The sequence below is a fragment of the Oryctolagus cuniculus genome, chromosome 9, assembly GCF_964237555.1.
Source record: "Oryctolagus cuniculus chromosome 9, mOryCun1.1, whole genome shotgun sequence".
NCBI classification, from domain to species: domain Eukaryota; kingdom Metazoa; phylum Chordata; class Mammalia; order Lagomorpha; family Leporidae; genus Oryctolagus; species Oryctolagus cuniculus.
The window spans coordinates 86932677-86959414 of NC_091440.1; the positions used below are offsets into that span (position 1 = coordinate 86932677).

At 40.3% G+C, this 26738-nt stretch overlaps 1 protein-coding gene across 5 annotated transcripts in view; it reads left to right on the top strand.

Annotated features, from left to right (window-relative positions):
- The window catches only part of LNX2 (ligand of numb-protein X 2), a 94579-nt gene that overhangs the window by 33212 nt on the left and 34629 nt on the right, over positions 1–26738 (top strand). Inside the window, exons 2-4 of one of the 5 annotated variants that reach the window (XM_008275210.4) lie at positions 14844–14952; positions 17376–17484; positions 21082–21600. In XM_008275210.4, coding sequence (XP_008273432.1) covers positions 21194–21600 — 407 coding nt within the window. In that variant the 5' untranslated portion in view covers positions 14844–14952; positions 17376–17484; positions 21082–21193. Of the gene's footprint in view, positions 1–14843; positions 14953–17375; positions 17485–17810; positions 18084–21081; positions 21601–26738 lie in introns of those variants that run through there. The other 4 variants (XM_008275213.4, XM_008275212.4, XM_051834137.2 and 1 more) reach the window with 4 other exon arrangements.

Sequence of the window (26738 nt, forward strand, 5' to 3'; positions counted from 1 at the left end):
GAATGGGAGTAGGAATGTCAGCCATGATAATTTTACTCCAATAGTATGTATTAATAGTTAATTGTAGGTCCTTGCAGGCATGCAGTCAGCAACCATTGTTGGATGTTTTCAGTCTGCATAGGTTCTGGGTGATGGTTTTGAGAAAATGGCTGTTTTGGGTTACCTCAGCTGCAGCAAAAGGTGAGTGGTTTAGGTGGAGTAGGCGGGGTCACAGGAAGGGACTGGTGACCTCAGCTCTATGCTAGCTACCTCCTTGTCTATATCAGATTTTTTCCTTTAACATTTAGCTTTGTTTCCTATTATGTCCTTAAAACTAGCTGATGTATTAATTTTTATTAGATGTATGAAGATCACTCAGTTGAGACATTTTCTTAAAGTCATTTTATTTGAAAAACAAAATAAAAGCAAATAAGGATAGAGAATGTCAAAATGGAATCTGCAACCCCACTTCCTCAAAAACATTGTCTAAACAGGTAAAAAGATAATAGTATTTGAGAGAAAATTTTTTAAAAATCAATTCCCTCACGTTAATTCCTTCTCTATTAGAAGTTAATATACTCAGTAACACTGCTTTTATACCTTTTTCATTTTTCCTTTGAAATTTGATGTTAGTAGTTGCAGGCATTGTGAATTACTGTATTAAGACTGACTCATCTGCCCTTTTGATTCGTAAGCATGCATCACAGCTAATATTTTCTGTTTACATCTGAGTAGCTAATAACATTTCATCTACTTTAAAAATAGTACATATATTCTTAATATAATTACACTAAGCCTAATCACATGTTATTATATAAATAGTATTTTATATCTTATACACCTCATTTCTCTATATACACATACACACACTTTTCATGTATATTTTGTACTTTTTGTTTAAAGATTTATTTATTTATTTGAGAGGCAGAGTTACAGAGAGAGAGGTCTTCCATCCACTGACTTACTCCCCAAATGGCTGCAATGGCTGGAGCTGGGCCAACTGAAGCCAGGAGCCAGGAGCTTCTTCCTGATCTCCCATGTGGCCCAGGTTCTTAGATTGTCTTCCACTGCTTTCCCAGGAGCATTAGCAGGGAGCTGGATTAGAATTGTAGCAGCCAGGACTCAAAACTGTTGCCCATATGGGATGCTGGTACCACAGGCGAGGTTTAACCACAGCGCTGGCCCCTATTTGAACTTCTGCAACCACTGCATAATATGTGACTAGGAGAGCACACAAGAGAAGCCAGTGGTAATGAGCTGTTTGTAGCCTGTTAGCGTATGTTCAATAAAAACATGGCTGTAAATACAGATGGTTAATACCAAAATACTTGTTTCTATGAATTTATTGTTTGATTTTTTAACAATGGAAGTATGGTTTCTAGATTTCTGTATTTCCTTTTAATTTTTGTTAAGGATTTATTTTTTTATTTGAAAGATAGAGTTACAAAGAAAGAAAGGAGAGAGCGGAAGAGAGAGATGGATCTTCTTCTGCTGGTTCACCCCCCACATGGCTACAAACAGCTGACAGTGGACCAGGCTGAAGCAAGGAGCCCTGAACTCCATCTAGGCAAGGACCCAAGTATTTTCCTAGGCACTGGATTGGAAGTGAGCATCCAGGACTCGAATCAGTGCTCCAATATGGATGCCGGCTTCTCAGGTTACAGTTTAACCCACCGCACCACAACATAGGCTCCCCGATAAAAATTGTAAATGGCTATCCAATAATATACAAGTAGAATCTCATTTTTGAAAAGAAGAAGTAGTGTACTTATAAGGGATCTAGAAGGATATACCTTGCTTCTACTTTTCTTTACCTTTGTACTTTCTTTTCCACACCTCAGAGGCTTAATACAGTTGGGTTTAAGAGCAGACTGAAGACCACACCATGGAGTTTGTGCCTCAGTTTCCTCAACTGGGCCTCTATTTCTGTACCTTTTTTAAAAAGAAATTTAATTAGTTTTTAACAGATTCAATATGGTGTGTAGATACAGTTCTAAGAACTAAATAATATTTCTTTTCTTCCTTCCTCCCTTTCCCCTTTCTCTCTCCTTCCACCTTTCTCCCTCCCACCCTCCTTTCTTGTCCCTTGTTTCAGTTTTTGAGATAACATTTTAAATTTCCATTACTGTAAAAAAGCTTAGTGCTTTACCTAATAAAAAGTTTAACAAAAAGGAGAAAGGTCGTATTTTTGTGGGTATATAGATAGACTGGTTAAAAAACAATAATTGAATTGAAAAATGACCATTTTACTCTTATATGGTAAACTTTAAAGTAATCACAGATCATTAATACTGTAGTAGTATTACTTTCTTTTTTTTTTTTTTTTTTAGATTTATTTTATTTATTTGAATGAGTTACAGAGAGAGGTAGAGACAGAGAGAGAGGTCTTCATTCACTCCCCAGATGGCCGCAACAACTGGAGCTGTGCCAATCTGAAGCCAGGAGCCAGGAGCTTCCTCCAGGTCTCCCACGTGGGTGCAGGGACCCAAGGACTTGGGCCATCTTCTACTGCTATCCCAGGCCATAGCAGAGAACTGGATTTGAAGAGGAGCAGCCGGGACTAAAACCGGCGCCCATATTGGATGCAGGCGTTTCAGGCCAGGGCATAAGCCCGCTGCACCACAGCGCTGGCCCCAGTATTACATTCTTACCCATTGGTTTGACAAAAGTATAAAACAAAGTTTCAGTGCCAGCATTGTGGCATAGTGGTAAAGCTGCCACCTGCAGTTCTAGTATCCTATAAGGGATGCTCTACTTCTGATAGAGCTGTCTGCTTGGGCTATCGCCTGCTATCTCCCGGGGTGTGCACTAGTAGCAAGCTAGAATACAGAGCAGAGCCAGGATTCAAACCCAGGCACTCCAATATGGGATGCAGGCATCCCAAAAGGTGGCTTAATCTCTAGGCCAAATGCCCTCTCTTCTACAAACTCTTTGAAGAACCCTTGTGAGAATGATGACTTCATCTATAAATTATTTTAATTCTGATCAGTTTGATTCCTTTTAATATATATAAATTTTATAAAAATATTACTTTATTTTTCTTTTAATTTCCATCTTTTAAATTCTAGCAAAAGCACACATGATTATTATCCTTTTCACTTACAAAGTGCATTTTTAGTATCCTTGATCCCATTATGTTCTTCTATTAAATAGTAGTGTTTTTCTTATCGATTGCTATGGACTCAATATTTAAGATAACTCTTGGGGCCAGCGCTGTAGTATAGCGGGTAAAGCTGCCGCCTGAAGCGCCAGCATCCCATATTGGTGCCGGTTCGAGTCCCAGCTGCTCTACTTCCAATCCAGCTCTCTGCTATGGCCTGGGAAAGCAGTAGAAGATGGTCCAAGTCGTTGAGCCCCTGCACCCACTTGGGAAACCTGAAAGAAGCTCCTGGTTCCTGGCTTTGGATCAGTGCAGCCAATTGAGGAGTGAACCAGCAGATGGAAGACCCCTCTCTGTATCTATTTCTCCTCTTTCTAACTCTGCCTTTCAAGTAAATAAATATTAAAAAAAAAAAGATAACCTTTACCCACATTACCATAATTGACTTTTTACAAGCTCCTTTACTTTTTAGTTGTCTGCTGGCATAAAGAAGTTGCCGGTTTTTGTGTGAATTAATCCATTCATTTTGTCCTTTGAGAGTACTTTCACTACTGTTATGTCCTCCTTCACAACCAGATAAAATAAAGATTTGCCTCTGTTGTCTTTCTCTGTACAGTTTTTAAAAATTCTGATTATCACTGTATTCTGATCTGTGCATGGTATGAGGAAAGATCTATTTCTCCCCAGCAGTTAAAGTTTCTGTGACTCACACTCATGTATAAAAACTGTGTCGTTCCAGTCACCCTTTGGCTTCCTAGGAGGATCAATTCCAGGATCTCCTGTAGAAACCAAAATCTGCAGATGCTCAAATCTCTTCTACATTACTTAGAATACCTATAGTACAGTGCCCATACATCTCTTCACTTGTGTAGATTTCACATAAGAACCAAGTCTTCCTTACTGGTCTTTATAGGGCTATTATCTCACAGCAGGTGGCCAGCAAGAAACAGAGGCAATGAAAGATGGAATGAATGAACAAAGGAGTTCTTAGCTTTTAGTTGTCTCACCAAATCCTACTGATTTGGGGGCTTTAGAGGTTTTGTTCTGACTACAGCTGTTCTAATTCAGGTCCTACTGCTTTGTGATTATATCCTAAATGCATTTAGTTTCACCTCTGCATCACAAAAGGTGGTCTCTTAACATAAATAACTATAATTCTATCATTTTCATTCTCCTACCTCATAATATATTTATATGACAAAGGCCAAGTATCTTAACAGACATCCCATTCTCTGTCTATATGTCCTGTGCCACGTCCAAGTCCCCAAACCTTGTGCTCTAACCGATGTCACTTCAAACCATTCAAATCTCTGCTCCCAAAAGTTGCTGCTTTGTCTCTACCTGGATAATCTTTCTTCTTGCTGTCTCACCTTCCTTTCCCTTTCTTTCTCTTCCTGCCTACTCTGCCCTTACATCCCTTACTCCCACTCCCCTTGCTCTTCCCACCATATTCTTAAGGCTTTTTTTTTTTTTTCCATTATGCACTTCCCAATCTTCTTAAATAGAAAATTCTAGACGTAAATTTTCCTCTCTGCTTCATTATTATAACTCTCCATGGTTTTTCTATACATAGTACTCCAACAGTGTTTCCTTTTTAGTTTTTCTGCCATCTGTTACCCATCCCCTCCATACTTTCCAGCCACACACACAATATACTTGAAGGTTGCTACTCTGCTGCAGGCTGGGCATTCAGAAATCCAAAGTGACAAGGAACCACATGGCAAAAGGAAGCTCAGAAAAGGAACAAAGCATGTGGCTTCAGTGCAGCTAACTGGGAACAACTGTTTATGGTGTGCAACGGTCTTTTCCATGAAGGATGTAGAGTATTTCTTGCTGGATTTGAGTGGCGGCACAGTTAAATTACCATAGTTGTGCCCTAGCTTTGTGGATTAAAAAACCCATTTATATCTGTTTACTCAAGATTGGTAGATTCCAGTGAATTGAATCACTCCTTCCAAAATGCCAGTTTATCAAGAGAAATGTTATGTGCCAAACAGAGCAGATGGAAGAGACCTGATGTTTGCTTGGTAAACCCCGTACTCTTTTTTTTTTTTTTTTTTTTTTGTTAGATTTTATTTATTTATTTGAAAGGTAGAGTACAGACAGAGAGAAGGAAAGACCGGGAGAGAGATCTTCCATCCGCTGGTTCACTCCCCAGATGGCTACACTGGCCAGGCCAGTGCTGAGCCAGGCAGAAACCAGGAGCTTCTGGGTCTACCACGCAGGTGCAGGGGCCCAGGAACTGTCCCAGGCCACAAGCAGATAGCTGGATCAGAAGAGGAGCAGCTGGGACACGAACCATATGACGCCCTTGTGGCATGCTGCCACCACAAGCAGAGGTTTGTCCTGCACCACAGCACCGACCCCAAACCCCATACTTTTACTACATAGGCTACCCTGCTATGGTATTTGCTACTGTATCATCACCATTCATCCCCTCAACTTACATTTTACATTGCACAAAGGTGCAGGCTGGTTTTCGCCTATGAGGTTCAGGTTAGCTAGTTTCAGTCACAATATACAGAGAGAAATTTCTGGGGGAGATGAAAGTGTAAATCATAGTGTGGAGCAGGATTACTTCTGAAACACTTTCCTCTAGAACTATTCTCAACCATGGGATGCAGATCATTCTTAGAGTTCTCAAAGGCTGATAACTCTTGACCTTGTCTTAAACACTGGGTCTTATTGCCCTGTTAAGGGGCTTCTCCCTATAGAGAGATTTTTATGAGAAGTGTTTTGAAAGTGGTAACAATCACAGAGTTTTCAGTGGTTTTATTCCTAATAATAAGATATTTTAGGACAAGAATGGTCTAAGTAAGAGATTTCACAGTCTTAACAGTTCTTGTATCCCAGTCCTAAATAACCCCCCACAAGAACCTAGTGGTCTTATTTAAACACACACACACACACACACACAGTTCTTAACATTTAGGATTAAAGTATTTTTAGGGGTGGACATTGTAGTAAGTGGGTTAATTAAGCCTCTTCTTGGTTGCCTGCATCCTATGTAGGAGTACCTGGGTTTGGGTCCCCCCTCTGCTTCTGATCCATCATCCTGTTAATGCATATTCTGGGAAGGAACAGATGAGGCTTAAGTGCTTGGATCCTTGCCACCCACTTGGAAAACCTAGATTGGGTTCCTTACTCCTGGCTTCAGGCCTGGCCCAGCCCTGGCTGTTGCAGGTATCTGGGGAGTGGACTAGTAGATGGAAGATCTCTCTCCTTCCCTTCCTCCCTCCTTTTTTGAATAAATATAAATACATTTTTAAAAAATCTACAGCAAGCATGGTTTTGTGTTTCGAACATAGTAGAGGTAAAATGAAGGTGGAGGAAAGGAGAAGAGTTGTAGAATGGTGAATAATGAAACTTGCTAGAGGGAAAGGATATTGAGCCCATGTGAAAGAGAGAGACTAGCCTTTAGACTGGAGAGGGAGTGGTCTGATGAATTAAGAGTGGATATAGATGCAAGTAGTACACTTGTAAATTGGGATGAAAAGTACTTTGTTAATGGAGGTGGGTGGGGTGCTGTCATCTCTGATCCTCTCAGTTCCTCCCAGAATATACTTTCCCCATTGCTAGTAGACATACTGTAATTGATCATTCTTCCCTTCCTGTTCTCACTTGAACTCATTCCAGAGCCCATTCTTCTCCTGCCATTCCACCAAAACTCTGTATCCAGGTCACAGATGTGATGAATTCCATGTTGCTAAATCCAATGCTTAATTCTCACTCCAAGTCATTTTACTTGCCTGCAGGATTTGACACAGGTGAACATTCCTTTCACCTTACAACAGTCTTTGTTTGGTTTCTCTATACCACACTCTCCTAATTTCCTTCCAATCACAGGCTGCATTTCCTCAACTTGGTTCCTCTTCATCTCCCAGATCTTGCATTGTTGAAATCTCCCAGAGCCAAAACCCCCTTCTTTCTGCTTTCTCATCTACTCTCCTTTGGTGATCTTTTCCAACCTGTTGGCTTCCCATGCTATCTGTACATCAGTGGCTCTAAATTTATGTGGTCATTCTTTCAATTGGACATGTGTATTTAAATGCCTATTCAGTGTCTCTTCTGAACTATTTAATAGGCATGCCAAATTTTACATGATCAACCTTGAGCATACACCTTGAACCTACTCTCTTACAGGTTTCTGCATCTCAGTTACAGTAATCATGACTTTCTAGTTGCTCTGACCAAAAATCTTGGAATCAGCCTTCACCTGCAGTCAGCACATTTTTTTCATCAGCAATCCATATTGGTTCTGCCTTCAAAATGTGTCTAGAATTGAGTCATTTCTCACTATCTCAACTGTGTCCATTATATTTATCTACCATCATTTCTTGCTTGTAATATTTCAGTAGGTTTCTAATAATTCTGCCTCTGACTGCTTCAGGTTGTTCTCAACATAGCAGCCAGAATGTTCTGTTAAAATTCTTACTCAGCATAAAAACCTAATTTTTTAAGGCCCTGCAAGATTTAGTCAGCTTCAGGTTCTGTACTGATCTCTTCTTCCCTCAGCTTGGCCCATTTCATCCACGTCGGCCTTCTTACTGTTGAGCACACCTGGTATATCCTGATCATAGGGCATTTGTACTTACTGTTTCATTGGCCTCTAACGAACATTTTTACATCAGATACCTACAGGGATTTCTAGTTGCTTTTTTGGTTTTAATTCAGATGGTGCCATCCCAGTGAATTCTTCCTTGATCACCCCCTTTAAAATAGGTATCCTTCTCCCAGTACTGTATCCTCCCTATTTTATTTTCTTTTGTCCTATAATGCTTTTCAGCATCTGAAATAATGTATATTTATTTATTTGTGTGTGTGTGTGTTGTCTCTCCCTCCATCCCCCAAATGTAACTTCACAGAGGCAAAGATTTTGGTTTGTTTAGTCGTGCCTGTACGTGGGCTAGTTTCAGTAAATCATGGATAAGTGGGAGGATGTTTCAGAGATCAGGTTTGAAAGTCTGCTGTGGCCAGGGAGTGCAGTGGAGGATGGCCCAAGCACTTGGGCCCTGCATCCCATGGGAGACCAGGAGAAGTACCTGGCTCCTGCCATCGGATCAGTGGGATGCGCCAGCTGCAGCACGCCGATCGCGGCGGCCATTGGAGGGTGAACCAACGGCAAAGGAAGACCTTTCTCTCTGTCTCTCTCTCTCTCACTGTCCACTCTGCCTGTCAAAAAAAAAAAAAAAAAAAAAAAGAAGAAGAAGAAGAAAAGAAAGTTAGGGAGAAGAAGAATTAGTTTGCCTTGGTATGTATTTTGTTTGTAAAAATTCCCTAGTAGAGATGTCAAAAAGGCAGGTAGTAATGTGTTAAACCTGGGGTTTTTGTTTGAATCAGTTTTGAAATGTGGGAAAAGTGATAAAATTTGGGGTTCATTATTGATCATCTTTATGACTTCAACATAGTACAGACTCTATTTGTGGCTTAACTCTACAGATATTTTACTTCCAGTCATGTGATGCTAAGCATTTATATTATGGACATTTCATTTGTAACATGTGAATCTGAATCATGAATTACAATATAGGGAGGGTTTTGTTTTAATTTTTCTCAGTATTAGAACTGTAGCTCACATTTAATAGACTCGCTTAATAAATCAGAAGGCCCTCTGGTAGCTCATGGGAATCAATCTGGATAAATACCAAGGCCAGTAAGGTTTTGGTCTCTGTGCCCCTGAGGCTATTGTCTAAGTAGACTAGCCATGGGAAAACGCAGACATCTGGTCCACTTAGTGATGGTCTGCTGAGGTCTGGCCCAAATTCATTCTTGATCCGGAAATTTTTAACTTTAAGTATTTAATCTTAAATAAAATCTATACTTTATTTATTGGTGTCTGTCTAGCTTTGAATGCTACAGAACTTAAATTATTTTTTTTCTCCATAGTTAAGATAATGAAGTCTGGGAATCTTTTTTTTCTGAATCTTATATTTATTTCAGTCTAGAATGCTTTTATTTTTAAAAAAATCTGTATGAAGAGAATAGATTTCATGCATTTCCTGGGAAATCTTAATTATTACTAATAGCATCACTATAAAACCTATCCCAACTGATTTAATTCCACTTTGTTTATTTTGTTGTAGGACTTTGATCACAGAATAGCAGTGTCCTGCTGATTCCTTTACTTTTGTTGAAGGAGATAAGACTGAAAAGTTTGTCCTTCTGTCGCTTTAGATTTTTTTTTTTTATGAAAAAGTACAAGATTCATTTTGGAGCAAGATTTGCCTTTTAAATATATCTATTTATACTACTAATAGTTACTAGTGCTTACTGTTAATGTAAACAAACCTTATTAGTCCTTCAGATAGATGTAAGCATGGGCTTCTAACTATCACCTCACCTGAGAACCAGTAGAGAACTACTTTTCTCTGGTAGCATTGTAGCATCTTACATAATTTTGTCATAATAAAAGTGTTCAGTTATCTGTCTTGTGTTACTCCCTTGATATGTATGCACGTACCCATGATAATAAAACTTTCAGGTCATGGAATTTAAAATGTCTGGTACTGTGAAAACAAAACCTTGGCTGGCACTGCGACTCAATAGGCTAATCCTCTGCCTGTGGCGCCGGCACCCCGGGGTTCTAGTCCTGGTCAGGGCACCAGATTCTGTCCTAGTTGCTCCTCTTCCAGGCCAGCTCTCTGCTGTGGCCAGGGAGTGCAGTGGGGGATGGCCCAAGTGCTTGGGCCCTGTACCCCATGGGAGACCAGGAGAAGCGCTTGGCTCCTGCCATCGGATCAGCACGGTGTGCCTGCCCCAGCGGCCATTAGAGGGTGAACCAATGGAAAGGAAAACCTTTTTCTCTGTCTCTGTCTCTCACTGTCCACTCTGTCAAAAAAAAAAAAAAAAAGATAGGCTTTGGATTCAGATCATTTTTATAGCCAACAGTATTGGACACTGCTATAGAAACATGTTTATTCTGTTGTAGACACACACAAAAAGAGTATGTGCTCAAAGGACATTTCTGGAATTAAGGAATTTGAGATGTGGTTTGGTTCAGAAGCTGTGAAAAGGCTGTAGAAGCAGGTGTTACAGTGTGGCTCAGGTGATCAATCCTGGAGCTGGGAATCAGATCCACACCCACCACCCTGCCAGGCGAGGGGAAGAATGTGGGCTCCCCAGGAATCCAGCATACCTGCTGTTATCTGCATTATCCTGTACAGTCATGAATTTAATAATAAGTTATTATCACAACCGCCTTCTGGCTGTTAAAAGGATTTCTGGCAGCGTGACATTTTTTACTTCACTATAACCCTGTGTCATAAGCAAGGTGCCATTTCTATTTTTAGCAGGAGGAAATGGGACTTTATAGACATTTCAGTGTTAAGCCACGTCATTATGTGACTCTGCTGGTTTTTGAGTGGCCCAGCCAAGTTTTGAACCCAAGTCCTAACTCCAAGTCTTGCTCTTTTGACGACCTTTACTCACTTGGATGATTGTTACTCAAAATTATGGAAATGAAGGACTTAATGAACTTTGAAAATAAGAAATCATTAATCATTTGAAAGCAAATGTTTTCTAGAATTTACTGTGGAAGTAATTAAACCTTTGAAGACTTTCATCCTTTAGGGGAAAAAAGGGGAGAGCTTTAATTGATTACAATTAGGACAATTGTCTTTGAATATAATATCCAGAAGCACTCAAATCATATCCAGCAGATAAATTAATCACAGCTGTAAATCCACACCAATGAAAACATCAGTGATCTTCACCTCCTCCCTTTTATGTATTATATAACACTTAGAAGTTGCCCCAAATCAGCTGGCTAGTGAGGAGTGCTGTTGGGGAGAGCCCATGTGATGTAGGTGCCATCAGTTCTGCCTTTTCAGGAATAAAGTGCTTTCTGTGGGAGTCTTTTTATTGAAAGAAGTATGCCGAGATACTTAGCTGTGTAGAAATGTTTAGCATGCCATTTAGTATATTCCTTTTCTTGAAATAGCTTTATGTAAATTATCTTTTAGGTTACTCTAAGATAATATTTTAGCATGATTTTTAAGAGGATTACTTTTGCAGCTAGCATTGTGGCACAGCAGATTAAGCCACTGCCTGTGATACTGGCCTCCCATATGGGTTCTGGTTTGAATCTTGGCTGCTCCACTTCCTATCCAGCTCCCTGCTAACATGCCTGGGAAACAATGGAAGATGGCCCAAGTGCTTAGGACACTGCCACAAATGTGGGAGACTCTGATGTAGTTCCAGGTTCCTGGCTTTAGCTTGGCCCAACCCTGGCTGCTTAGGCCTTTTGGGAATATCTCCCTGTCTCTCTTCTCTCTCTCTGTAACTCTGCCTTTCAAATGAATAAATAAATAATTTATTAGATAACTTCATTGTAACTATCTGAGTGTAGGAATGGGCACTTAACCCAGTTTGGGTTGGCTTTGTTTTTGTTTTCTTATGTTTTCACTTTATTTGAAAGGCAGAGATACAGAGAGAGAGAGAGGGACAGACAGATCTTCAATTCACTGGTTCACTCCCCAGATACCCACAACAGTGAGGGCTGGGTCAGGTGGAAGCCAGGAGCCCAGAACTCAGTCTGGGTTTCTCCAGAGGGTGGCAGGAACCCAAGTCCTTGAGCCATGGAGTGTTGCCTCCCAGGGTGTATACCAGCAGGGAGCTGAATCGGAAGCTGTGGAGCCAGGACTGAAACCAGGAACTCAGGTATGGGATTTGGGCACTCCACGTGATGTCTGAACCTCTGAGCCAAATGTCCATCCCCACATCCCAGTTTGGTTTTTGCCTTTAGCCTTTTGCGTTAAAGAAAGCTTTTCATCATCATAGCTTACTGGTTCAAAATTAGAAGAGCTAAAAATAGAACAACATTTCAGATCTGTAAATTTTCTTTTTTTTTTTTTTTTTTTTTTATCTTTTATTTAATGAATATAAATTTCCAAAGTACGTCTCATGGGTTACAATGGCTTTCCCCCCCATACCGTCCCTCCCACCCACCACCCTCCCCTTTCCCACTCCCTCTCCCCTTCCATTCACATCAAGATTCATTTTCGATTATCTTAGTATAGATCTGTAAATTTTCTACTAGCCACCATGACTATCCTCTTTTTTGAATATTTGAGAGATTAAGGCAATTATCAAAAAAATTAAAGCTAACACGTATTGGGACTAAAAGTTAAGTATGACATATCACTAAGTATTTTATTATATATAAAAACAGAAATAAAAGCACTTTGGAGCTAGTTGTAAATCTGTGTGTATTGGGGACGGGGGGCATGGAGGGGTAGGCACCTACTGTATAAGCAAAGCTGATAGCTTATAGCCAGAAAGCCAAGGCACCAGAATATCAGAGTAGACATTGGGTAAACATGTGGTAAATGAATGAGTGCATTGTGTAGTGACCTAGTTACCCAGCTGGCATAGAGTTCAGGGCCTAAGTTTCATAGCTTCTAGCATTTTTTACTTAATTTACTAATTCTCTAGATTATTAAATAGACATACAGCTAACACAAGTAGCATGAGAATGCTTAAATCTAAAATGGTCTTTCCACTGTTGCTTCAAGGGGAAAAGAAGGAAATAGCTGCGCGCACTGAGTTACAGTTTTCTGTAGAGAAATGAGAGTGAGTGGCTTAGTAGGTTAAGCATATGCCTGTGGCGCTGACATCCCATATGGGCAGTGGTTCAAGTCCCAGCTGCTCTACTTCTGATCCAGCTCCCTGCTGATGGCCTGGGCAAGCAGTAGAAAATGGCCCAAGTCCTTGGGCCCCTGTAATTGCATGTGAGACCCAGAAGAAGTTCCTGGCTCCTGGCTTCAGATCTGCTCATCTCTGGCCTTTGCGGCCCTTTGGGGAGTGAACCAGAGGATGGAAGACCTCTCTCTGTCTCTCCCTCTCTCCGTCTGTAACTCTGCCTCTCAAGTAAATAAATAAATCTTTTTATTTTTATTTATTTATTTTTTTTGACAGGCAGAGTTAGACAGTGAGAGACAGGCAGAGAGAAAGGTCTTCCTTTCCGTTGGTTCACCCCCGAAGTGGCCGCTACAGCTGGCGCGTTGCGGTTGGTGCGCTGCGCCGATCTGAAGCCAGGAGCCAGGTGCTTCCTCCTGGTCTTCCTTGCAGGTGCAGGGACCCAAGGACTTGGGCCATCCTCCACTGCCCTGCTGGGCCACAACAGAGAGCTGGACTGGAAGAGGGGCAACCGGGACAGAATCTTGCCCCCCAACCGGGACTAGAACCTGGTGTGCCGGCGCCGCAGGCAGAGGATTAGCCAAGTGAGCCACAGCGCCGGCCAAAAAAATCTTAAAAAAAAAAAAAAAAAAAGTTGTGGAGCTGTTGGAAACATAATTGGTAGTTTTCCTAGTAGTGTACAATAGAGAGTAAGTGTTGATTAATTTAAGGGTAGAGTTTTGATGTGAGGCTTCCATGTGTTATGCTAGATATTTCTATACAAATATCCAGATATGCTGCTTCTGATAGGAAGAGGCTCTGGGGGAAGAGCTTTATTCCAGTAGAGATAGACTCCTAGAACAGGGTTCATCCCAATTGTTTTGTTTTGTTTTGTTTTGCCCCCTCAAATGCATTGTCTGTTATGGGCTGCTGTTTGTTTTGAAAGAAAGGTATTAGAGGTTTTTAATGTTTTGTACCATTTGTTCACCCCATTCTCATTCATTTGGTCCACAAAATCAAAATTGTTTTCGTAGTGCCTTTCTCTCATTCTCACAAGTGTCCAGTAGAGTTTTCTAGAATTTACATGTGATCTCATGACACATTGAAAACAAAACAGATATGAGACTCCAGATTTACAAAAATATAGAATAACACTTTTATTTTTATTTTGAAAAATTAATCTTCATAAAAATGTTAACCTGTTTATTAACAAATGAATATTTAAACATTTTAATTACTAATTCAAAAATAGAGAAATACAAATGAGAGCTCTTAGGAATCTTCAACAGTAACTTTTTCTTTTGAGACAATTGTAAGTTCATATCCAGATAAAAGAAGTAATACAATGATATATCAAGTACCCTTTACCCGTTTTCCCCCAAAGATAGCATCCTGAGAAACTGTAGTACAGTATCAAAACCAGGATATTGACAGGAGTACAAAGTATAGAACATTTCCATCACTATAAAGACCCTTCATGTTGCCCTTTTGTCTACCCCATTTCTTAACCCTTGGCAACAGCTGATCCCGTAATTTTGTAGTGTCAAAAATGTTACATAAAAGGAGTAATTTCGCGTGGTTCTGTGGCTATCCCTCCAGGTAGTTATGTGTATCGATAGTTCCTTTATGCTGAGTAGGATTCCACGGTATGGATGCAGCACAGCTTGTTCAACCTTTTACCTGTTGAACATCTGGGTTGTTTCTAGCTTTGGACTGCTACGAAGTTGCTGAAAGTTTTCTCTGCTCTAGGATAAATGTCCAGGAGTGATATTGTTGGATCGTATGGTATTTATATGTTTGTTTTTTAAGAAATGGCCAAACCTGTACAGAATGCGTAAAAGGATCCTGAGGGCAGAATGTCTGGACAACCACTGCTTTATCCAAAGGCAGCTATCAAAGCTAATATGTGTTATGTAAAACAGGAAAATTTTCTTGAGTTGATATCAAGTAAGGAAACTTTTCCCCTCTGCCTTTTGAAGATTAAAGGGAGGAATACTATATTCTTTAGCAAACTACAAGGCAGAGCCCAGTGTGTTGATTGCTTCTTAGTACCAAAATTAAAGCAGCAAGTTTTCTCATATATGTAGTTAACTAGACTGTCATTCATTTTAGGCTCACATATGACCCTGAGAACAATTTTTTTTTCTAGGACCTGTCAAGAGTGGGAGTACAAAAGATAAAAAAGATGCTATCTTTATCCTCAAAGCCAAGAGGATTCAGATAAGCAAACGTGCAATCTAATAATTGCTGAAATGAAGGTATGTGTCAAGAGGAGCAGAGCCTAAGGGAAGGGAAGGGCCCCCATGAGTAGGAGGAGTCTGGTGGAGGAAGGAGGGTTTGAAGCTGAGCTGAAGGGAGAGGACTCCTGGCCTTTAGAGTCAAAAGAATCCTAGAGGCTTTCTCTGCAGCCATCCTTAGCTGATGAACCTTAGCTTGTCTTCTTTCCCCCTGAGCTGGGGTAAGGCCAGAGGACTCTGTAGATCTGAGTCAAAAGTAACATCAAGAGGAATGATCTGGGGTTGGTGCTGTGGTAGAGTAGGCTAAGACTCCACCTGCATCATCAGCATCCCATATGGGCACCAGTTCCTGTCCCAGCTGCTCCTCTCTCAATCCAGCTCTCTGCTTATATCCTGGGAAAGCAGTGGAGGACAGTGCAAGTGCTTGGACCCTTGGACCCACATGGAAGACCCAGAAGAATCTGGTGGCTCCCTGCTTCAGACTTGCCCAACTCCAGCCATTGCAGCCATTTGGGGAGTGAACCAGTGGATGAAAGACCTTTCTCTCTGTCTGCAACTCTACTGCTCAAATAAATTTTAAAAAGAGAGAAATGATCTGAATAATATATAGTTTTGGATATGCAAATTAATGTTGAAAACCCATAATTCTTTCTGAGAGTCTTTGTGCTTACCAGGATATTCTTATCCCATAAGCCAGGAAGACCAAGCATACTCATCATGACTGGAATCAAATAAAAAATATGTCTTATAACTCCTTTTCTATCGCCCCAGCTACTTTTCAAGATGCTATCACAAATATGTTGTAATAACCCCAGCCAATTAAATAGCTTCCTTCCCTTTACTGTTCTTAGATATTGCTGAATAGATAATATTGTTTGTAAAGCTACACATTATGCTACCTTTTACCTTTATATTTTGAGAAATGTTTGAAGCTAATATTTATTTAACTTCTATTTTAATATCTCAAACTGTGCTCATAGGTATATAGATAGTGTCTGAAATCAAAATTATATATAAACTTGGGCATATCCTCCCATAATGTAGTTCAGCTCACCTAAGCTCACTAAGCCTGTTGTCATGCAGATGGTCATTCAGCATTTATTGAGCTTCTCCCCTGTGGGAATTCTAGCTCTTAGAGTTCTTTGTCCATTTTCTGTTGGTTTAACAAAATATCTAAGGCTGGGTACTTTGGACAGAAAAGATTCAGGAATTTATTTAGCTCACAGTTCTGTTTGGGCTCTGGTGAGGGGCACCTGGCTGCATCACAGCATCACAGAGGAACAGAAGGGGGAAAGGGAAAAAATAGCTGTGTACAGAAGGGATCACCTTGTGAGAACCAGAAACCAGAGCAATTTAGGGACCAGGCTCACTCTTTCCTAACAACTCACCCTCGTGAGAACTAATTGGGGTCCAGTGAGAACTATATTACTCTTCTGAGGGTTATCCTCCAGCAACCTAGTAACTTTCAACTAGGCCCCACCTCTTCAGGTTCTACCATATCAGTATTGCCACACTAGGGAACAAGCTTCCAGCACATGAACCTTTGGGGAATGCATTCAAACATTTTCCAAACCACAGCAAACTCTATTATTTTAGAGAGGGACCCCAAGGAGAGAAGAAGGGTAAGGCAGAGCAATGGACTTGCACGCAAAGTAGAAAGAAAATCATCCACCTGTGGGCCTGGGGATTGGAGGAGTAGGGTCAGTTCTTATAGAACTCACACTCCAAAGCTGTCACGAAATACCTTTCCTTTTTCCCATAATCATTTAATTTATTATTGAGTTATTTTTAAGCAAGAAAAAATTGGGTTTATCTGTCTGAGCTTTTATTTCTTTAATGATAGCTAACAGTTATATTTCACCTATGATATGTTAGGCACTGTTTTACACCAAGTACACTCCACGCATACACACACTCGCACACACACTGCCTTAGGAAAAGTCCATTGAAAATGGAATTAAAAGATAAGTTTATTTCTGGGGCTGGCATGGCGTAGTGGGTAAAGCCACCTCCTGCAATGCCAGCATCCCATACAGACTCTGATTCGAGTCCCAGCTGCTCCACTTCCAATCCAGCTTCCTGCTAATGGCCTGGGAAAAGCAGCAGCAGATGACCTAAGTGTTTGGGCTCCTGCCACCCACGTGGGAGACTCAGATGAAGCTATTGGCTCCTGACTTTGGTGTGGCCCAGTACTGATTCTTGTAGCCATCTGGGGACTAAACCAGCAGATGGAAGAGTTTCTCTCTCTCTCTCTCTTTCTCTCTCACTCTCTCACTCTCATTGTGTCTCCCTCTCTCTCACTGTATCTCTGCCTCTCAAATAAATAAATCTTAGAAAAAGTTGATTTTGATGCAAAAATACTTTGAAATTTATGCATTGTTTTTTCATAATATGCATTTTTCATGAACTTTTAACATTTTTTTACATTTCATTCTGTCTGAAAGGCAGGGAAATAGAGATACTCCTTCTACTGCTTTCCCCTCCAAATGCCACAACAACGAGGACTGGGCCAAGCCAAAAGCAGGAATCTGGAACTCCATCCAAGTCTCCCAGGTGGGTAGCAAAGGCCCAAGTACTTGAGCTATCATCTGCTGCCTCCCAGGGTGCACATTAACAGGAAACTGACTCAGAAACAAAGGAACTGGGACTTGAACCAAGTGCTCAAATATGAGATGCAGGTATCCCAAGTGAGGTCTTAACCAATGCTCCAAACACCAGCCCCTCCATAAGCTTCTTGATTGCAAAATATTTTGCACTAAAATAAACTTATCTTTTAATTCCATTTTACGTGAATTTTTTGAAAACCCTTGTGTGCATGCATACATACATGCATACTTGTGTGAGTATTTTTTTAAAAGATTTATTTATTTATTTGAAAGAGTTACACAGAGAGGGGAGAGGCAGAGAGAAAGAGGTCTTCCATCCGATGGCTCACTCCCCAAGTGGCCGCAATGGCCGGAGCTGCACCGATCTGAAGCCAGGAACCTCTTCCGTGTCTCCCACGTGGGTGCAGGGGCCCAAGGACTTGGGCCATCCTCCACTGCTTCCCCAGGGCACAGGAGAGAGCTGGATCATAAGTGGAGCAGTCAGACCAGAACCGGCACCGTTTCAGGCCAGGGTGTTAACCCACTGTGCCACAGCACCGGCCCCAAGTGAGTATTCTTTATATTAATCATCCTAGATAGGCACTGGTGATATTCCCATTTTGCATCTGAGAAGGAAATGGGAATATATTAAGAAAGCAGGGCTAATGAGTGACCAGCAAAGATTTGACTCCTCAGACTCCTCTGGGGTCTGTACTCTTTAACTACTTATGCTATGTAGCAGTACAGTCCTTTAATCAATATTTATAGCACATGCTAGTGATTCATCTATGTTAATTTTCATTTTAATGTTTGCTTCATGCTAACATAGGGGTATTTCAGGGGTGGAGATAATGCAGTTATTATTTGATATTTTAAATGGGAGCATGCTAATTGTGCTTGTGAAAAGATTTTGTGATAAAATTAAAATAATCAAAGATCTAAAGTTATTTAGAGATTTAGAAAGTAGCTTGAATATAATAGTCTTAAGTGCTGTCTTAGTCATTATGTGGGAGGTTAAAATTGCCATATATTTTCTTGAGGAAAAGAAAAATTAGAGTAAGCGCTATCACCAACAAAGAAGAGCAAAGGGTATGAGTTTTCTTGCTGAGTGGGAAACAATAATCTGAAGAAATCCTGTATTAAAATACCAGTTCCAACCACCCTGTCTGCCCAAGATGAGACACACGATGTTTCTCTCCTTAACCTCACTTACCTTGCACCGATGTCCAAACATTGTGGCATTCAGAGGGTAAAGAGCAGGCTCCGTGAGTTATAACATACAAGAAATGTTGTCCGATATAGTTACTGATGAGGGTTTAGAACACAGGCTGTTCTTAATATTTTATTTTATTTTTTTTTTAAGATTTATTTTATTTATTTAAAGGCAGAGTTACAGAAAGAGGTGTGTGTGTTGCGGGGGAGATCTTCCATCCACTTGTTCATTCCCCAAGCAGCTGCAATGGCCAGGGCTGGGCCAGGCCAAAGCCAAGAGCTTCCTCTGGGTCTACCATCTGGGGGCAGTGGCCCGAGCACTTTGGCCATCTTCCACTGCTTTCCCAGGTGCATTAGCAGGGAACTGGATTGGAAATGGAGCAGCTGGGACTCCAACAGGTGCCCAAATGGGGTGCCAGTGTCTTAGGCAGTGGCTTAACCCCACTATGCCACAATGCCAACCCCTGTTGATAGGTTTTAAAAAGTCTTATTGGTAGTTTTAAAAAAAGATTTATCTGAGGTCAGCTGTCCTACCGGAATCCTTTCCTACCCCCACCTGATTCATGGCCATTCTTATTAAATCTGTTAAAATGTTTATGTTATTTTTCTAAAAAATATAATCATAATATTTCAAATAAATACAATAGCGAATACTTACACTTGACAGGGGAGAATTTTATTTATTGAAATACAAGCACTAGCACCATCAGCATGGTGTTCTGGCCTTCTGTTCTTGTTGCAGGGATGCTAATTTTAGAATTCCCATGTCCTGAGTGTGTTTTCTTTGACCTGAATGTTTTACCTACCTCAGATTCCTCGTGAAAAAGAAGCTCTTGCTAATTAAGCTTTTGTCTTGCCCAGGATCCCCTGTCCCATTTTTATTCTTTCTAACGCTTCCTGTCACAACTCAGCAGTCCAAGTTTTTAACCCCTTTTGAAAGTATTTCCTGCCACAGAGGAAAACACAGTTAAAAGGCAATTCTCTTCATCATTCCCATACTCACATAGCATCCTGGGAATAAATTTAGCATAGCATACTTATTACATTGAATTTTATTAACAGGTTTTCTTGGACTCTCCCCTCCTTACCACTCCTCAACGTTTGGCACATACCAGAAGCTCTGTAAGAGCTGCTGCCTCTGGAGATGGATTTTCAACCTGTGGTGCTCACAGCAGGAAGTATGGAAGCCCTTCCATGAGGGGAGCAGTCCCTGGCAGGCTGCGCAAACCTGGGTTAGGCTGTTGCAGACCTCGAGGGAGGGAGATGGCTGCCCTAGTCTGCAAGCCCAGATGGAAGAGTGGAATAGTGTGAGGTGGAACTGAAAGTTATAGCAGGTTTCATCTGCTTAAGTGAATTACAGTACATTTTCTCTTTGGAATGAATTACTATTATACCTTATGAAGTTTCCACAGGTGTTTTATATATATATATATATACACAAACACACACACACACACACACACACACACATATATATATATATGTATAAGTCAGGTACAGAAACTATTCAAATCATACATATTTTGAAATCCATTTTTTTAATATAATGCCAAACAAAGGTTTCCCTTAGCAGATTGAATTGTCCATGAGAACTGTATTTCAAAGACATAATCTTTGGTATAGTACTGTAAATGCATAAACTCAGAACTGTAGGCCATGATTGGGTTGACAAATGTAAATGTGTTCCATAATTTCAAATTGCATTTTTAGCACCTTATTAATTGACTTTCAATTTTTTTTTTATATTGAGCTGTGAGATATTTGGGGATTTCAGTCAGTAAAACAAATCAACTATTTCTATGTCATGTAATGAACGGCATCTTTGTTTTTGACCACCAGTTCTTTTTTCATTGAAAACCTGGCAGTGTACGTCACATTTCTTAGCCAACTAGAAAATATCTTAATTCCATCACAGTCATCCCTCAGTATCTTTGGGTGATCAGTCCCAAAACCCTGACAGATATCAAAATCCACAGACACTTAAGTCACTTAAAATAAATGGCCCAGTATTTGCACAGAACATATACACAGTTTAAATGATCTGTAGCTAACTTGTAGCCTTGTATGATGTGAACATTATATAAGCTGTATTGTTTAGGGAACAACGACAAGGGGGAGAAAGTCCGTACATGTCCAGTGCTGTTTTTTGTTTTTCTGATATTTTTGTTCTGTAGTTGGTGGAACCTATGGATGCAGAACCCACGGATACAGAAGGCCAACAGTGTTTAATTTTTTGTGACTAGTTTCTTGGCTGTTCTAAACTTTAATTTTGTACTGCAAAAAGGTAACTAATAATATTTTGTTGACACTTTGAACCTGTCTTGATTAATATTCCATTTGTTTGTTTATGCAGAAAAACGGACCTTGGCTGCATTAGTCAGATATATCACTTCCTAATAAAGGACACCAAACCTGAAGCCGAGTCTGACATATGAGACAAAAGCAGCTGCTTTAGCTGATGCAAAATGGGAACGACCAGTGATGAGATGGTGTCTGTGGAACAGACCTCCTCTTCCTCCCTAAACCCCCTGTGTTTTGAATGTGGCCAGCAGCACTGGACAAGAGAAAACCACTTGTACAATTACCAGAATGAAGTGGACGATGACCTCGTCTGCCATATCTGCCTTCAGCCTCTGTTGCAGCCACTAGATACTCCCTGTGGACACACATTCTGCTACAAGTGCCTCAGAAACTTTTTACAGGAGAAAGATTTCTGTCCGTTGGACCGAAAGAGACTTCATTTTAAGTTGTGTAAGAAATCTAGTATTCTGGTTCACAAACTTCTAGACAAATTATTGGTCTTATGTCCATTTTCTTCAGTGTGCCATGATGTAATGCAACGCTGTGATCTGGAGGCACATCTTAAAAACAGGTAAGCCAAAAGTATGAGAATGTTACAGAGAGGTTGTTCAAACAAATTTAGGCTTGATAAAAAGATACAAAAGTACCAATAAATAAATAAATATAACTGTCGAAAACAGAAGACACATAGTAAGTAAGTTACAGGGAGCAGTATCGAACATGTTTATCAAAAATATGAATATAAAAGCTACAGTAAAATACCATTGAATAGTTGTTAGTATCTTTATTGCTGTAATATGAAACTCTTACTCAAATGGGTGAAAAAAGTATAATGATAGACTCTTCTCACAAGGCTATATGGCAGTTTGTTGTAAAACACTATAAATATTCTGTTAGCTGATTTACTGTCCTAAAAATAATCTAAAAGAAGAGGAAATTGTGTACAAAGATGTTCACTGCAACATTGTGTATAGTTTGGCAAATTAGATTCAATCTCATTACTTAAAAATAGGGAAGGGTTAAAAATTGATAGCACATCAACTCACTGGGGCAATATTCAGCCAATAAAAATGATAATGCTTTTACAGTGTAGAAATATGCAGCGTTTTATTTGCTAACATCCTGTAAAAAAATTCTCTTTTTAGTCCAGACTTCGTAAAAACTAAGGATTGGGAAAATTACAAACATTTAGTGGGGAGTTTTGTTCTAATGAAAGCATTCTTTTTTTTTTTTTTTTTTTTGAAGATTTATTTATTTATTTGAAAGGCAGGGAGGCAGAGGCAGAGAGAGGTCCTCCATCTGCTGGTTCACTCCCCAGATGGCCACAACGGCCGGCCAGAGCTATGCCAATCCGAAGCAAGGAGCCTGGAGCTTCTTCTGGGTCTCCCATGTGGGTGCAGGGGCCCAAGGACTTGGGCCATCTTCTATTGCTTTTCCAGACCATAGCAGAGAGCTGGATCAGCAATGGAACAGCCGGGTCTTGAACCGGTGCCCATATGGGATGCCAGCACTGTAGGTGATGGCTTTACCCATAATGCCACAGCGCCAGCCCCATAATAAACGCTTTTTAAAAGATTAAGCAACTTAGGGGGCCTGCGCTGTGATGTAGTAGGTAAAACTGCCTACTGCAGTGCCAGCATCCCACATGGGTGCAGATGCATGTCCCAGCTACTCCTTTTCCAATCCAGCTCTCTCTATGGCCTGGGAAAGCAGAAGAAGATGGCCCAAGTCATTGGGCCCCTGCACCCGCATGGGTGACCCAGAAGAAGCTCCAGGCTCCTGGCTTCAGATCGGCACAGCTCCGGCTGTTGCAGCCATTTGGGGAGTAAACCAACAAATGGAAGTCTCTCTCTCTCTCCTTCTCTCCCTCCTTCTCTCCCTCCTTCTCTCCCTCCCTTTCTCCCTCCCTTTCTCCCTTTCCCCCTTTCCCTCTTTCCCTCTTTTTCCCTCTCCCTTTCTCTCTCTGCCTCTGCATCTCTTTAATTCTGCCTTTCAAATAAATAAATAAATCTTTAAAAAAAAAGATTAATCAACTTATTTTACTGATTGATGAGTTTTATAGTAAGACTTGATCTTTGGGATTATTTGTACCCATTGGAAAGGTTAAAATACATCTCATATCTGAAGAATCACATCAAATGATATAATTAAATGTATTAAATCTAAACTTCAAATTAAGGCTTGTGTCAGTATAAATCTGTACTCATCTTGATTGCTGTGAAAAACAGTGAATAGTCCATCAGGTTGGATCTAGATATAAAAGTGTAGAATGAATTGTCATTGTACTCACTTGTAAAATCACAGAATTGAGGGTTAATCTAATTCTGCTTTTTAATAAATAAGGAAACTGACTCATAGACTTAGAGATAGTTAATGGCAGTATTCCTGTGTGTCTTCTAATGTACCATGTGGGCTATACCAGAAGTCAAACCATGCTCTCTACTATATATATATACATTGACTTTCTCTAAATATTAGAAAGAATCCCACAGTACTCATTGGAAATAATTAAGACATATGAAAACAATGGGGGGAATAACGAAAGAGATGTTATTAAAATGTTAGAAATTTGGGTTTATACAGCAATTGCTTAAATCTAAACTATGTTTTCTAAAAACAGGAGCTAGGAAGAGTAGGATAGACTTTTGAGAATGCATGGTTATGTATACAGCCTTACATCTTGGGGTATCTTCTGCCATCAGCAGTCATAGGATCTGAACATAATAGTGGATACCTCCTGGAAATTGACACCAGACTTTTGAATGTTGTAGTCTGGATCAGGCCTCTTATGGTGAAAAATATTTTAAGCTCCTTCTCTCAGTGTAACAGTTCTTTTTAGGGTGTAGGAGTGTTCTATGACTTACCAACATGGGTTATGAAATGTTAGAGGAACTGAATGAAGTTGCAGTTTAGTTACTTACTATTCAGAGAGCAATGACATAAAGCTTTCATAAAACTGACAGTTGCAAACCATCCTTCCATTTACAGATTGGTAAAGGCTAAGCAGCTATATTCCATTGAAAGTTCTATTTTCCAACTATGTTGATTAATGTTTGAGATGTTTATTTTTTAAGCTAAGGTTTTTATTTCTTAATTTTTAAAAGTTTTGTTTATTTATTTAAAAGTTAGAGTGACAGAGAGGGAGAGACAGAGAAAAAAAGATCTTTGGCCAGGCCAAAGCCAAGGGCAGGAACTCCAGCTGGATCTGTATGAGTGACAGAAACCATGAAATTGGGCCATAGTCTACTGCCTCGGAGGCTCATTAGCAGGAAGCTGGATTGGAAGTGGAGGTTCTGCTCAATCCCAGGCACTCCCATATGTGATGTGGGCATCCCAAGCAATGGCTTAACCTACTGTTTTTAAGCGCCCACCCCACACTATTAATTTAATCATCTCCAGATTGTCTAAAAGATACAATGAAAAGTTGCACGATTAGAAAATGTGATAATTTCCCTGATGTAAACAGCTAAGAGTGATTACTGAGTATACAGATTTACAAAGGTTGAATTATAACATTTCATGTGATTTTTACATCCTATTTGAACAGATTTGTGCTAAACAGTCTTGAGCTTTCTCCAGTCTCTTCATCAAAAATGTTGAAATTCAGGTAGAAATGTTTGCTATTAAATACTCAACCCTACTAATGTTCATTTGTTCATTCACTCAGCAGATACTTATTATTAGCTACTGAGAGCCAGACAGTGTTCTGGCTGGTAAGTAGTGTGCAGGCTGGCAGCAGATAGAATCTACTGCCAGGTGGTAAATTCCTTTAGGGCCAGGACCATGTCTGTACTAGTCTTTGAATTTGCCCACTCAAACTTGACACTCATCAGATGCTTGTTCAGTTAAATTGTTGATCTCTGTTCCAGTTACTCATTGCTGAGAAATTAACCACCCCAAACACAGAGACATAAAACAGGCCTTTGATTCTGCCCCTGGATGGGGATTCAGACAGGATGCAGCAGACATGGCTTGTCTCTGCTCTGTGAAATCTGAGTTATAGCTGGGAAGAGCTGAAAACCAGGGACTTCAGCAGCGGGAATGAGAGAGCCTACTTCCAAGATGGCTCCTGCTTCCCACGTCTGGCACCTTGACGAGGATGACTAGGAGCGTGGGCTCAGCTAGGACTTGTCAGCCAGCGAGGCCACAAAAGCCTCTCGGGCATGGCAGCTCAGTGTATAGAGTTCTAACGTTGTGGCTCAGTATTCAGTGAACAAGGAAGAGGTTGCGTGACTAAGGATGATAAATCCTTGAAGTTACATGGCTTTCTTCCTGCTGTTACTGTGTTGGAAGCAGTAGTGGCCACCCAGAGCCAATGGGAGGAGATACAGGTTACTACTTCACTTTGCAATGGGAGTTGATTTAAAAAAAAAAAATTGCAGAGGCTGGCATTGTGGAATAGTGGGAAAAGCTGCCACCCGTGACATGGACTTCTCTTCTGGCGCTTGTTTGTGTCCAGGCTGCTCCACTTCTGATCCAGCTCCCTGCTAACAGCCTGGGAACCCAGTGGAAAATGGCCCAAGTGTTTGGGTCCCTGCACCCATGCACGAAATGAGGATGAAGCTCCTGGCTTCAGCCTAACCCAGGGCTGGCCGTTGCAGCCAAATGGGCAGTGAACCAGCAGATGGAGAATGTCTCTTTCTCCCTCTGTCTCTTACTCTGGCTTTCAAATAAATACATCTTTAAAAAAAATTGTAGCCATCTTCCAAAACCAACACAAACTAGAATAACAAAGATGACACAAGACACAGAGTATGATTATTATGTGACATCTCTACACAATCTTGTTTGTTAGAAAATGATGTTTTGTCTGTAAGTTTCATTGAAATTCATAGGATTTTAGCATTAGTAACAGTAAATCATTGTATAGAAGTTCATGGCTATCACATGTCTTTTTTGTTTTTGGATTTTGGGGACTTGGAAATTTCTAAATTATTAGTAGAAATAGAGCATTGGCAGTAGTTTGTAAAGTATGGTCATTTCAAATTTAATATCGCCTTTCCTATTTACATGAGCTTTTACGCTGGGGAAATCTGTTCTGGATGAGAAGAGCTAACATCTTTCTCCTATAGAAGGAAGTAAAATATTTATGAATAATTACTGTATTTTAAATAAAATTGTTGTTTAACTGAGTATATGTTAAATAATGAAGAATTTTAAGACATAGGGCAGCCTTTAAGAAATACTAAATGCATAATATACTAAACATGTAATATTTTAATAATTCATTTGTGAAATTCTGCCAAGCAGAAGCTGTAAAGCATTCTTCCTACCCTCTTCTACCCAGCCCCCCAACCCACCCTCACCAATTTAACATTTAAAGTTTATGATGATTGTTATTGTTACTTTAAAATTGTATATTTATGTTCTTTTTTATGGTAAGGTTTTGAACCATTTTTCTTCTCATCTTGAAAATTATAATTTAGGGCCTTGGGTTGTAGCACAACAGGTTAAACCACCACTTAACGATGCTAACATTCCATATCAGAGTGCCAGTTTGAGTCCTGGCTGTTTCTCTTCCAATCCAACTCCCTGCTGATATGCCTGGGAAGACAGCAGAAGATGGCTCAAATAGTTGGGCCCCTGCCACCCACATTGGAGACAGATGGAGTTCCTGGCTCCTGGCTTTGGTCTTGTCCTGCCCTGACCATTGTGGCCATTTAGGGAGTAAACCAGCAGATGGAAGATTCTATGTCTCTCCCTTTCTCT